The 14,466-nt window shown below is 50.7% G+C and overlaps 1 protein-coding gene across 5 annotated transcripts in view; it reads right to left on the bottom strand.

Moving 5' to 3' along the window:
- Window positions 1-455: 455 nt before the first annotated feature.
- The window catches only part of setd1ba (SET domain containing 1B, histone lysine methyltransferase a), a 29,084-nt gene continuing 15,073 nt past the window's right edge, over window positions 456-14,466 (bottom strand). For 4 of the 5 annotated variants that reach the window (XM_064307940.1, XM_064307939.1, XM_064307941.1 and 1 more), the window contains 12 exons: window positions 11,024-11,653; window positions 10,639-10,818; window positions 10,116-10,209; window positions 9,813-9,994; window positions 9,618-9,699; window positions 9,021-9,458; window positions 7,082-8,185; window positions 5,403-5,569; window positions 4,981-5,106; window positions 4,506-4,625; window positions 3,710-3,847; window positions 456-3,598 (listed from right to left, as the gene is read on the bottom strand). In XM_064307940.1, the coding sequence (XP_064164010.1) occupies window positions 3,425-3,598; window positions 3,710-3,847; window positions 4,506-4,625; window positions 4,981-5,106; window positions 5,403-5,569; window positions 7,082-8,185; window positions 9,021-9,458; window positions 9,618-9,699; window positions 9,813-9,994; window positions 10,116-10,209; window positions 10,639-10,818; window positions 11,024-11,653 (3,435 nt within the window). In that variant the 3' untranslated portion in view covers window positions 456-3,424. The remainder of the gene's footprint in view (window positions 3,599-3,709; window positions 3,848-4,505; window positions 4,626-4,980; window positions 5,107-5,402; window positions 5,570-7,081; window positions 8,186-9,020; window positions 9,459-9,617; window positions 9,700-9,812; window positions 9,995-10,115; window positions 10,210-10,638; window positions 10,819-11,023; window positions 11,654-14,466) is intronic. The other variant, XM_064307938.1, reaches the window with a different exon arrangement.

Genomic DNA, 14,466 nt, shown 5'->3' on the forward strand with positions numbered 1-14,466 from the left:
TACAAGGTAACAGTCTCTAAAGGCTCGTCTGTTAGAAACACACTAACTCTCCAACTCTCAGACACACACACACACTCTCACACATCATTCTCTTTCATACTGTTTCAGAAACACACACACACTAATTCCCCAAGCCTCATTTCATCTGCCTACAATGTTCTCTTCTACGTTGCAAAATCCAGTAAAAATCACAAAAAAAGAGACCTGCCTTCTCATCACAGATCTCTCTGGAAACATTTTGAGATGAGCAGGGGTGATTGCAAAGGACTTTTGTAATATTCTGTTGTAGTGTGATCTATTTGTGCAAATAGTTTTGATTTTTTTTTTTTCCAGATTTTATCAGGTGCTTGTGTTTGTGTATATAGACACCCAATGAGTGAAGAGTTTACTGTGTGTGTGCTTGCATGTGAATCTGTATCTAGCATATTGCCACATAGACTCATTTTAAAATGTGCTTATTTCTTTCCCACATTTTATTTTATTTGCTTTTTTACATTTTTGTAATAATAAATAGACCTGAGAAATGGGGGGGGGAGGGCACACCACCCCTCCCAATTCTCACGGCCACCATCTCAATTTCAGAACACGCCGTCTTCTCTCCACACCGCAAACATTTTATTTCACAGAATTTACAGCAAAACAAAAGCTTGATACAAGCTGAGAATTCCAGCGCCAGCTCTGTCTACACCATCATCCTGCAGCAAACCTCCCCAACACAAAATATATTTATTCACAGTTATACAATGCATTTACAAACTTTGGATTATAAAAAGAACTGGCAGGGGACCAAAAAAAAAAGAAGACGTTTCTACAAGAAACAATCTTTAGAAGGGAAATCTGAGCCTGTGTTATGCAAAAGAGAAACACCTGCTTCTGATAAAATTAACGTTTATTCCACGTTTTCAAAATTTCCCTGATTTTTTCATCAACAATCTTTCTTGAAAAGAAATGTGCCGTTTTCAGAATTCCCCCTTCTCAGGAAAAACACTGCTAAAAACCTGAACAATATAAACGCACTGGGGTTAAAAAAACGCAGCCCCCCCTGGCCTGTGATTGGCCCTCGAGTGGGGATGATGCGATGCGTGGTCTGGCTGTCGAGGTTTTGATTGGCTAGCGGGGAGCAAGCGTGCTGCCTAAAGCTCCAGTCTAGTGCATTCACAATTGAACAATAGCAACAAATACCAGGAACTGCAAGATCATTTCTTACCGTGATACTCTGATACCTACAATACTGAGACATGGGATACGGTGATCATTGGTTACCGTACACATTGAGATATTAATTTATTATGCACACCTGCTGGTTAACACAAATAGGCTGCTCTTCTAAAACAGCGAATCACGTGGCTGCAACTCAATACATAAAGCATGCAGGCATTGTGGAGACGTTAAGTTTTTTTGCTCAACCAAATTTTTGAATGGGCAATCTAAGCGACGTTGACCGTGGTATGATTGTTGGTACCAGGCGTGGTGGTTCCAGCATCTCAGAAACAGCACTACAGTCTCTAGTGTTTACAGAGAATTGTGCTATGAACAAAACATCCAGCGCGTGACAGTTCTGTGGGTGAAAGCACCTTGTTACTGAGAGGTCAGAGGACAATGGACAGACACGTTCAAGCGAAGACAAAGGCCACGCATGCTCAAATAACAGCTGTTCACAATGGTGGCGTGCAGATGAGCTACAGCAGCAAAAGACCACATCGGCTTCAGCTCCAGTCAGCTAACAACTGGATGAGGCTACAATGGGCATATGATCACCAAATATGGCTGACTGAAGATTGGAAAAATGTTAACTGTTCTGACGATTCTCAATTTATGTTGCAACATACAGATGGTACGGACAGAATTTGAAATAAACAGCATGAATCCATTGATCCATTCTGCCATGTGTCAATGGTGCAGGCCGCTGGTGGAGATGTAACAGTGTGGGGAATGTTTTCTTGGCACACATCAGGCCCTTTGACACCAACTGAGCATCCATTTTTCAAATGGATAGTTCCAGCAGGACAATGTGCCATGTCACAAAGCACACATCATCTTACGCTGGTTCCACAAACAACATTCTAGCATAGTTCCCAGATATCAATCAAATAGGCCACCTTTGGGATGAGGTGGAACAGGAGGTTTGTAGCATGAATGCGCGGCCAAAAAAATCTACAGAAACTGCGTGATGCTACTGAATCAGCATGGACCGAAACCCCCGAGGAATGTTTCCGGCACCTTGTTGAATCTTCGCTGCAAACAATTCAGGCTATCCTGGAGGCAAAAGGGGGCCCTAGCCAGTATGGGATCCCACAATGGGCTACAACGAGGGCATCCTGCACTGCTCCAGCAGAAAGCACTGTCCATCTTTGTGAGGGCCATAACAAGTGTAGCACCAAAGTGTGGAAGACCATTAAAGGATTAAACACACGCACACACACAAAAGCATACATGTACACACACACACACGCACGCACGCACGCACACACACACACACACAGCAAATTTGGTAGGGATATAACTCAAGCGCACTCCTGTTAGACTGTGGGAGTGTGCGTTCAATACGGCTGCCCCCACATGCCCACCGTGTACAATGCAGCCGTAGGGCCTGCAAGAGGGGAGTCTACACCGGCCTCCCTTTCTCTGAGCCGTTAGCCTCCATTAGCCTCCATTAGCCTTCATTAGCCAGCCTTAGCTTTGAGCTATGTGTACAGTGCTGCTGGGTTTGGGAAAAGCGTAGCTTGGTAGCAGACGGTACTGTGTATGGGGCTAATGCTAAAACTGTTGGGACAGGAATACAGAACTGAGACAGGATGTAGTGGCAGTCATGAAGAGGGTATGAGCTGGGTATGGAATACTGGTCTGGCGGTAGAGCTGTGCGTGTACTAGGCGGATCTGCCCCCTACGGGCAGAGGTAAGAAAGTTCATAAATGTAAAGATTTGATCCAAGGTCGTGTAGCAACGATTAAAACTCCCACACAAAAGTCCCTCCTTTCGGAACTAAAAGGAAGAACAGCAGGAGGATGAAGGCCAGATCATCTCCAACTACAGCCAAACAGTGTCACCATAGAAACCCACTCTGAGCTCATACTAGAATTGGGGAGGAACACAGATTTCTGAAAACTGTCCTGGAGTGGGAAGATATTTAGCTCATCGGACCGGGAGACGAGGGGGCAGGGTGTGTTAAGAGACTAGTGTTGTTAGGGTATTACTGCTGCTGGGTTTTTGGGGTACACTTGGTGGGGGTATGTAGATAACTGGGGTACGCAGAGCAGGGATATGGGGGTAAACGAATGAGCAGCTGAAATGGTAAACAGCACAAAGACCAGGGGTTCTGACAGGCTCACGTAGCACAGCACACACACCGTCCCGTCTTTGGGTTTCTCATTTTTGGTTTCTCGCTTTAGGCACAGTGTGGTGGGACAGGTGCATTTTGGCAGGGCTAGTTCAGGGTTCCCCTGCAGTTCTCCGCCCCGCACAGACAGGGGATCTTCTCGTCCTCGATGGGGAACTTGTAGTCGTAGGTGATCTCCTCGTTGACGTTGATGGGCTGGCGCGAGTAGATGACGATCTTCTTCTGAGACTCCACCGTGATCACCTTGGCATAGCAGTTAGGCTGAGAACACACAAGCAGGCCAATGTCATCCTCCACCCTCCTCCTCCTCCTCCATCTAACTCCATCACTCTCAATCTCCATCTATCACCTCCACCCGTCGGACACACTCACGTTGCAGCTGTGGTTGATGAAGCGGGCGAAGTTTCCGCACTTGGTGGCGTCGATGATGGTGTCGTGATCGACGCGGAACATGTAGCTGCTCCCGATGCCCTCGTCCTCGTAGCGCTTCTCCCGCATGTCGGCGATCACCTGCAGGGGGCGCCACAAACGTCTCATTGCTCAGTCTGACACCTCAGGGTCTCAGGGCACCACCCATCTAACAGGCAAAAACCCCAGTCTGGAAACCTGGCGTTCCTCCATTTTAACTGGGTTAATAGCCCTTCCTCCTCCACCATGGGGTACACTCAGGTGCAAAATGGCTGCCGTGAATCAGCCCGGTGGGGACTATACACTGGTACTTAGTTGGTCTGAGTTTCTCTTAACACTGTAGTGCACATATATTGTGAAAGACACTATGTAAGTGCAATACATTACACATTTTACATAGTTCTCAGTACATTACATTACATTACATTACAGGCATTTAGCAGACGCTCTTATCCAGAGCGACTTACACAACTTTTTACATAGCACTTTACATTGTATCCATTTATACAGCTGGATAAATACTGAAGCAATGCAGGTTAAGTACCTTGCTCAAGGGTACAACGGCAGTGTCCTTACCTGGGAATCGAACCTGCGACCTTTCGGTTACAAGCGCAGTTCCTTACCCACTGTGCCACACTCCGTACATCTGAGCACTGGGATCCCAAAGGCTGACTAAATGAAAAGAACTGCTGATACTGCTGAAGAGGAGCCAGGTTCTCTGTGAGAAGCGATGGTCGCGCCGTCAGGGGGGCTGACTGACCTGCCGGATGTTCTGGCCCACGTACTCGATGACCATCTCGTCAGCGGCGATGGGCTCCAGGGCGAACAGGCCCCAGTCGTGGATGTGGCTCTTGCAGAATCGGATCTTCTTCTTACGGAACTGAGACACCACACAAACGGCAACGCACACACGCACACAAACGGCAACACAAACAACAGGCCCAACACGCGGGCGACACGCAACGCTCGGGTTAGTTCGGGTGGTTCAGCTCGGAGGGGGAGCCACCTGCAGGAGGCGCTCGTACATTACAGCAGTGAGGCGGCGGTTTGGCTGGGCGGGTTCAGTGAGGTGCGGATTGTAGTGACGGCACTTATGTGTTGTTATGGCTGATGTCATTGTGACTACAGTCGCATTTGTATTTCTGGTTGTGGTTGTAGTTGTATCAGCTGTGGTTAAAGTTGGTGGTTTTCTTTGTCACTGTGGTTGTAGCCACAGTCGAGATTGCGGTTCTTACCTTCAGCTGGTTGAACTTCAGCAAGTCGCTGTCGCAGCTGAAGGAGGACAGCAGGCGGCGCTGTTCTGACCTCCGCTCTGACCCCGCCCGCGTGGAGGCGTGCGGCTGGGCCGGAATACTCATCCCCTACGCAGGGTTCACACATTACTCATCACTTACAATTTACACAATACCCCTCCTCTTACACACACTTTACACAATACTAATCCCCTCACAGTTTACACATTACTCCTCTCCTAACACAGTTTACACAGTACTAATCCCCTCACAGTTTACACAGTACTCCTCCCCTAACACAGTTTACACAGTACTGCTCCCCTAACACAGTTTACACAGTACTAATCCCCTAACAGTTTACACAGTACTCCTCCCCTAACACAGTTTACACAGTACTAATCCCCTAACACGTTCTGCTGACTCACCTGTGTGTCTGCGGGCTTCTCGTCGGACGGCACGCGCAGGCTGTTGAGGTATTTGAGCTTGTCCTTCTTGTCGATCTTGTAGTAGCCCTCGCTGCGGGCACAGCCCGTCATGTGATCCCGCATCCCGTCGTCACGCCGCTTCCTCTTCAGCCACGGTTCGCAGGTCGGTGATGCAGAGTCAAGGAGGTCACATGATCAACACAATACTACGGCCCAGGAGGTCACATGACCAACATAATACTACTGCCCGGGAGGTCACATGACCTACCCAATACTACAGCCCAGGAGGTCAAATGACCAACACAATACTACTGCCCAAGAGGTCACATGACCAACCAATACTACTGACCAGGAGGTCACACAATTACCCCAGTGCTGCTGCCCAGGAGGTCAAATGACCAACACAATGCTACTGCCCAGGAGGACACATGAACAACACAATACTACTGCCCGGGAGGTCACATGACCAACCCAATGCTACTGCCCAGGAGGTCACATGACCAACCCAACACTGCCCCTAAAACGTCTAGTATCATAGCACAGAAAGACACACTTGGCCACGCTCACACTAGGGTTGGGCAGTGTTCAGATTTTCACGTCACACCATATAAAAATAAGTTTTGGTATACTATTTTAATAGTAATAACTGAAAAATGCTGGCATTTTAATATATTTGTAGCTCTACCAACAGTTCATAACCCGCTGCACTTATATATAGCCCATGTTGCCATAAACATTTCAAAAGAAGGTTTGCTCCTGAAACGGCGTAATGGGTTTTAGATGAAACGCGGGCTCTGATGTGCTCGTTTATTTCGGCGTGACGCTTTTATGGTGAGATCCAGCAGCGGCGTGCTTCACATTCCATTCCCCTCCGCGACAGAGCGGAGAATAATGTGTGCCTGGCTCCCAGTGCGTGGCCTGGCATATTAATGCCCTGTTTAAGAGGAGCACCAGCAGAGCCATCTGCGCCTCGCCTTATACCCGTCCATAAGGCCACGGCGCCCTCTGGAGGAGGGAAAGGAAAGCTCTCCCGTCCCCGCTCATGGGAATAATCCTCCAGAGGGTTTTTTCCCCCGCCCGTGAGAGTGGCACTTCTGGGCAGCGTTCTCCCGCGGTTTTTCCCCATTGACCTGTTCTACGCGAGCTAACCCTCGGTGCAATGCTGTGCGTGGGGGATGGGCCTTCCCCACTGAACGTCAAACTTTTTCAGGCCCGATGACGAACTCCAGCGACTAAACAGAGCAAAAGCGTTACCCAGGATCCCTCTGGCTTCAGCCTGGAGGTCCATCCCGACCTTATTTTACCTTTCCATTGGCCTTCTTTGCTCCCCATTGCAGACGTAAAGCACATAAAAGGGAGTGCCCAAGAGTCTACCATGGCTACGTATAAATGATGCAACTCCTCCCCCTCATATGCCACTTTTTCACGTCAATTCTGCAACAAATATTTGAATACGTTCAAATCTCTGCCCCCCTCGTTTCTGGAGAGTGTGGGTCTAAGTGCTTTTTGAGCCAACAGCATTTGCATTTGCAAGTAAATGAGCTGAGAATATGGAAGGGTCATTCATTACCTACTGAACTACACAAGCTCCACTAGCCTGCGGACCGATTACAAACCGCACCGGTACAGAAGGAAGCGCGGTCGCGGTCTGAGCCGACGGGGAGGCGGCAGAAGGATATGAGGGTGGGGCACCCACAGCGTGTCGTTGAGCCAGTCCTGGCCGCTGTCCTGTAGCAGCATCCTGTCGTACGTCACCCGCAGGTGGCGGATGTCCTCCTCGTCGATGCCCTCGTTCCACAGGTCGTACAGGATGGTCATCTCCTCGAACTCCGAGCGGGGGTGGAACCGCGGGCGGGGCGGGGAGTGCACGGGGGAGTGCGCGCTGAGCAGGAGCTCCTCCCACCGCCGCCGCGCCCGCCGCGCCGGCTTGCGCGCCTCCTCCGGCTCCGCCCCCTTCCCGTCCGGCGGCAGCACGTTCTCCAGCTCCCGCAGCGGCAGGAAGCCCTCCGCCACGCCCCGCCCTTCCCTGAAGTCCAGGGACGCCGGCGTGGGCGTGGCTTCCGGGAGCGAGTCCCTCATGGCGGGATGGACGGGGGGGAGGGTCCGCACCTCGGCTCCTCCCAGGTCCGGGGTCGTGGGGGGCATGAGGAGCGGGGACTTTTTGGGCCTCCCCGGCTTCCTCTTGGGAGGGGTGGGGTCTGTAGAGTAGGTGGTGGGCGGGGCTGCGGGGGCGCGGTCAGGGCCGGGGGCGGGCTCTCTGAGCAGGAGCCTCTCCTCCCAGCCGTCGGCCGAACCCTTCCTAAAAAGGGGGAGGGGGGTGGAGTCGGGGAAGGTGGGCGTGAAGCTGAAGTCCCTGCCGGGGGTCCGGGGGGCCCCCGCGCTCACCCCGGGCGACTGCGATGGGTAGCAGAAGGGGCTGGCCGGGACGTTGGGGGACACCAGAGTTAGGGTGAGCCCCCTGGGCGGGGCCTCTCCCCCCGGCGTCACTGGCACCCCCTCGGGGCCCCGCCCCACACCGGCGGGGGGGACGTCCTCATCCGTGTGCCGGCGGCCAGGGAGGAAAAGGGCCGCGAAGGCCGGGGGGAGGGGCCTGGCGGCGGGGGGCGTGTCCGCGTCTCGGCCGGGGGTGCGGGGTCGCCCCTCCTCGGCCCCGCTCTTGGGCTGGGGCGGCGGGGGGAATTCGGGCAGCAGGCCCGTGGGCGTGAGGGGCCGCGAGTACCCCACGTCCTCCAGAGGCGGCCCTTTGCGGACGGGCACCCCCATCTGCAGCTCCGCATCCTCAGCTGAACACAAACACAGAAACCACAGTCACATCACCGCCTCCAGCTCACCCCCCTTCATACGCACCAGGCTGGCACGGGCCCAATCAGGCCAGAATGCTCTCATCAGAGGTGGAAAGTCCAGGGGTCAGAAAGTAAATGTCCTGCCATGAGTTTCTTTCAACCATGAACTGATTAGTTTTCACCAATTAGTTCTGCCTCCTGGCTGAAGAATTGTGCTAATTAGCAAATCCAGGTGGCTAGAAGAAAATACTGGGGAGGAGTTTTACTTTCAGAGCCTGGATCTTCCACCTCAGGATGAGATGCAGGGCAATGGCAAGGGGTTTAATTTTACAGTTACACTGCCTTTGGCAGTTTATTCCACTTAGCCACAACTACCTAAAAAAATCAACACTTACACTCATTAGCAATAGAGCTCAGACGTGCCTCTTCGGCTAATTTTTATATTTTCTGATAGTATGTATTTTAGCAATGGAAAGCATAACTATTTCCATTTGATTATTGCTTTTTTAGACTAGACATAATCATTTTGATCTGGTGTAAGTACATCGGATTCATAGCTGTTGAGGGTTCAGGGGTTGTATACAATGATTCAAAGACATCAAATAAAGAGAGATTAACTGATTGACTGGTTGATTAACCCTTTGAAGAGTATGTTTTATGGAACGTTCTATGTCAGTGTTCTAGCACTCCATTGCTTTCAATTAACCGTAGTGATTGTTACATCAGCACTGGAATTTTCAGTCGAGAACATTCCAATCACACATTGGTGATCTTGCACCTTAAAGACTTAATTAATTGACTGTATCACTGCCCATAACAAATAAGGGGTTCAAACCTGGTATTCCATTAGGAGATGGGGGCAGGAAATTGCGCTCTTGGTGGGCGTGGCCCCGCAGCATGGACTCCTCCCCTTTCAGGGCTGACCCACCGTAAATCTCTCGGTCAAGCTCCGCCTCCTCTCCTACGCCCTCTAGCAAATCCAAAGTGGATGGCTCTTCAGAAAAGGGTGGGGCCATGGGAGAGCTTAAGGCTTTAAGCTCCGCCTCGTCCTCTTCAGACGATGACGACGACGACGAAGAAGCAGACGACGACGACGACGACGTTCGAGGCCCCTCGTCTTCCTCCCCTTCGTCCTCCACGTCCACCGCCTCTTCCTCGTCTTCCTCCTCCTCCTCTTCCTCCTCCTCCTCGGAGCTGGAGCTGTAGCTGGAGGAGTCGTCGCTGTCTCTGGAGGAGCTGGAGTCGGACTTGGACGAGGCAGAGCTGGCAGCGTCTAAGAAAGCACACACTCGTTGGCCACACAATTCCAGCTAACACAAAATGTCCTCACATGTTATAACAATGTTATAACATTGCCACGACATTGCAGCAACACTGTAAGAACATTTTACGATAGCAGGGATGCTCATTGCCTTTCCGTTTCCGTAGTTACCTTCATCTGAGGAGTCCGACTCCTCCCGCTCGCTGGCGTCAGAGTCCAGTTCGTCATCCTCATCCTCGTCTACCTCAACCTCCTGAAAGAAGCAGAGGGCCACGTTTTTAAAGCACAGCTGCAGTATTCACACCCCAAACACTCCCAAGAGTACAGTAGCCATATAGGGACTTACATAAAGCCTCCCGTTCTCACCTTTCCACAGGACAGCCTATCAGAGCCTCTCAGCTCGTCTGGCTCCTCCTCCTTGTCCGATGAAGTCTCCTCCTTCCCAGAGGTCTCCTCCTCGTCCTCCTCCTCTCCCTCGCTGTCGAGCTCCAGTGGGCGACCGGGTCTCCGTCTAAAAGCCCCGCCCTCGTCATCCTTTCTGGAAGCTTCTGAGACCAACACACAGACGTGTTAGCACCGAGAATGCACACAAATGCGTGTATGAACACAGAACATACAGCATCCTGGCTGTATCTGAGACGCGGTTCCACTCGGGCACGGGACTCTCACCTTCATCCTCCAGGTCCTCCTCTGCGGGCGTGGACGGCCGCGCCCTCTTGGAATCCCCCGCGGAGGCGGGGTCGGGCGGCTCCTTCCTTTTCACCTGAACAACGCAGAGCAGTGAGCGTTCCCACCCACAACTAAGGACCTGCTGTCCATCACTCTCCGGCCACACACTGGCAGGGACGGGTGTCAGCAGGGACATACTTCAGCAAGGACGTGTTTGTTAGTAAGAACACGTGAGCACTACAGCAGGGATACACTTTTTTTGCCGGGGGACACATTTTGGCAGGAACATGTTTCCATGGGGCCTGGTCTGGATAGTGTATGTCTGTTCTTGGCAAGAACATGTTTCCATGGAGCCTGGTTCTGGTGGGATAGGTCTGTTTTTGGCAGGAACTTGTTTCTGCAGGGCCTGGATAAGGTAGGGTAGGTCTGTTTTTGGCATGAACTCATTTCTCTGAGGAGTGGGGCCTAATTCTGGTAGGGCGGGTCTGTTTTTGGCAGGAAGACAGGAGCGCAGAGGCAGTACCTTGAAGGAGGGCAGGCGGATGGCCCCGCGGAGGCCCATGCTCAGGCCCAGCCCCTCGAAGCCAAGCCCCTCCCCCTGCTTCCAGGTCTCCAGCGGGCTGGACCTCACAGGCTCCTTCGGCCGCGCCCTCTCCTTCTCCTCCTCCCTCGCCTCCCCGCTCTTCACCGGGGTCACAGACGCCTAGAGAAATACGCACAACCTCAGCTTTAGACCACAACCACAGGTTTAAACCATGACCGCCTTTACACCACGTACACCTTTATACCGCACATACCGTTAGACCACAACCACACCTTTTAGCAACATACACGCTAAAACCAGCAACACACAAACATGCACATGCACACAGACACACACACACATACACCCACACACGCACACGCACCTTGGCCAGGCGCTCCTTCCTGTCCCACCACTCGTCGAAGGTGCGGAAGGCCACGCCCTCCACCATCTTGCGGCTGAGGTCCCTCTTCATGATGGCCTTCAGCTCCTTGACGATGACGCCCAGCACGGCGTCCACCGTGGCCCGGTGCGGGTCGTCCTTCTGCGGCTCGTACCCCGGCGGCGGCACGGCCGGGTTGAAGTGGGGCAGGGCGGGGGCCTGCCAGGGCGGCGCCCCGTACGGCACCCCGTAGGGCAGCCCGCCCGGGAAGGGGGGGTAGGGGTAGGAGGGGTGCTGGCTCTGGGCCAGGCGGCTCAGCATCTGTGTCTGCATCTGGAAGGACATGTGACCGCCCCCCCACTGCAGGAAGCACCCCCCCTGGGGCAGCGGGCCGGGCGGGAACGGGGGCGGGTGGGGGGGCAGCGGGGGCAACATCGGGGGTAAGTGGGGGGGCGGGGGCAGGGGGAAGCCCGTCTGGGGAGGGGGGAGGGGCGGGAAGCCTGGGGGCGGGATGGGGATGGACGGGGGGGCGGAGTTCACCACAATGCCCTCAGCGCAGTCGCCCCCGGCGATGGGGGTGCCGGGCATCTCGTCGTCAGAGATTTCCATATCTTCACCAGAAGAGGAGCCGCCCTGAGAGAGAGAGAGAGAGAGAGAGTTATTCAGCCTATAGTTGTTCATTTCCAAAAACACCAGTCTCCTCCAGAGTAGGGACCAGCACTGAAGCAAAAATAAACAAAACTCAATAAACAGTGTATAATTTATGCTTTTATACAAGGCAGAGTGGGGCAAGACGTTTAGCACCATCCCAATCAATTACTAGTTGGAAACTCCACCACAACCAATTTCGTTTGATTGACTGGGGCGACATTTTCGTATGGGGCGACATAGCTCAGGAGGTAAGACCGATTGTCTGGCAGTCGGAGGGTTGCCGGTTCAAACCCCGCCCTGGGCGTGTCGAAGTGTCCTTGAGCAAGACACCTAACCCCTAACCCCTAACTGCTCTGGCGAATGAGAGGCATCAATTGTAAAGCGCTATATAAATGCAGTCCATTTACCATTTACCATGACTGATCACAGCATGGCTGCCTGCAACCGACCCCCCCTTCCCAGCGCTCTCTTACCCCACAAGTCTGAATGAGCCCTTGTATTTCACCCTCTCCAGATTACAGGTCGACCTACACACCAGTCTGGCTGATAAGACAGGCTGCGCTATCAGCAATAGGCAGTTATGGACGATGATTGTATATTTTTCGTCCCAGCTCGCCCTCTAGTGTTTAAACAGCTCTCCCACACACAGCTCACAACCCCTCGGAGCACAAGGCTGTGGACATGTGCTGCAAAAATGACCGTTTTCCCGCTCAATTGAGCTACCTTGAAGATTAAATTACAGGTAAAAAAAAAAAGTCAGGGGCTGCGTTAGATGCAGTGTATGTTACATATAGGCATATGTTTCATGCTTCTCGTTTGGTGACACCTACTGGTGTTTTGAGAAAGTACAGGTTAACCAGGATGTGATTGACATAAGAGTTCAAGGCCCTGTGTACATATACATACACACACACACACACACACACACACACGTATATGCGCAGGATAATTATTCGTGTGCAATAATAAAGCTACCGACTGAAACAGTGTACGGTGTGAGAAATTGGGTACGCGCCAGTAAAACTTGAAGTCTTCATTCAGAAAGCCTGCTACACAATCTGTCACAACGTACCCGGTCAAAAATTCCTCGTATTTTAAAAACATTGAACATTGTAGTTGTAGAACCCTAATCTATACAAATGGCGTCACGGGCTGATTCCGTGATGAGCCCGTAAACTATTTGATTCGTTCTTTTATTAATGACCGTGCAAACTCTCGCGTTTGCAAAATTGCCTTTTTTGTGTTATGTATTCGGGTGGGCAATGTCTGTTCTGGTAATGTGATATTATTATTTCTTTTTCTGGCATCAGATAAGGCCCGCTAGTGCAAGTTTATATTGCGCTTGTATGTGTTGTTTTTACTGTTTATATGTACCAAATGTCTAGCGTGTAAATGTTTCTGTTTAAATATTTTTTTGGTTGAATAATACCAACATCACAGCTGTTTTTCATTGAGCGTTTGTAAACAACGTTAATCCTACACACTTCCGCGTCACAAATCCACGCACTGCCAAACGGAGCAAGGGACAAACCAACCTAACTTAGACGGGTGTACTTGGCAGCTACCACTGCAGTCTAGGTTCACAAGGGGTAATTTTTTATTCATTTACAATTTGCGTGTAATTAATTTCAAGTGCGTTTATTTTATTTTCTTATGTTATAGATTATTTCGGTAATTGGTATCTTGTTTTCTGTATTGTTAATTTATTGTAGTTTGGCTGTTTTTGTTGTAAATGGCTGCATTTCTTTTTCGTTTTGTTAGGTTAGTTTTTATTTTCTAGTATTTTTTGTTCACTATATATTTTGTACTGCATTACGTCAACCGGCACTGTAAAAAATAAAATTCTTTGACACCACCGCTACTTACAATTTTTTTTGCCCCCGGCTATCACTTACAAATGGTCCCTATTTGGCACGTCTCAAACACTTGTTCTTTGCGCCGTTTGTGCAGCTGTTCTGCAGGCTCAACACATTTTTTTAGGCATGAGAATATTTGCCAATGGAGATGTATAGGCTATTAGATCACACTCGTGTCCGATTTATTTTTGTGACAAGCACTGTGAGACGCAATGTTGTGGACCATTAAATAGGCTCAGAGAAGTTGATTATCTTGTTCACGCGAAGACAATTTTAGGATGCTTTCTGATTTATAAACGGATCATGTGTAGGAGTTTATTCAAACGTACGGACATTTAAAAAAAAATTTTCGAAGGAGCACTTCAGAAAACTTGTATGCTTACATTCAGGATTCCACGATGATTTTATTAAAGACCCCTGGTGTGAATTCTAATTTCTCATATGCAATTTGCACTTCGTGTTTTCACATTTTTTCACTAGGTATCCAAAAAAGAAAATTGGTAGACACTGGCCGATAGACTTTCCTGCTCAGTTGACCGATTTTTCACGCCTTGAAAAATCAGCCAACTTCTATTTAAGATCCCGTTTGACTGCATTCGGGAAATAACGGTTCTGCTCTCAGTGCAGACAGATGTCAGAACAGGAAGTCAGGCGGTCAGTTAGGGAGGATTTTGAGGGGAAGTCGTTGCTTTCTTTCTTTGTGGATTTAAGTGTCGAAAGCACACATCTGAGCTGTAAACTCCCATGCCCAGATTCACTCTCTGACCCTCTCTGCCTGTAACTTTCAGTAAAAACTGCACTGAAAAATTTCCCATCAGAATTCATTAACTGGGAGCTCGGCTGGAGGGAAGCCCCAGACATACAGACTGTTTGTGAAGGTCAGCGTGCTTCTGCACTACCCTGGGAGGGCAGTAGGTGGCAGCACCGTGCTGCGATTCC

The sequence above is a fragment of the Anguilla rostrata genome, chromosome 14, assembly GCF_018555375.3.
Source record: "Anguilla rostrata isolate EN2019 chromosome 14, ASM1855537v3, whole genome shotgun sequence".
NCBI classification, from domain to species: Eukaryota; Metazoa; Chordata; class Actinopteri; order Anguilliformes; family Anguillidae; genus Anguilla; species Anguilla rostrata.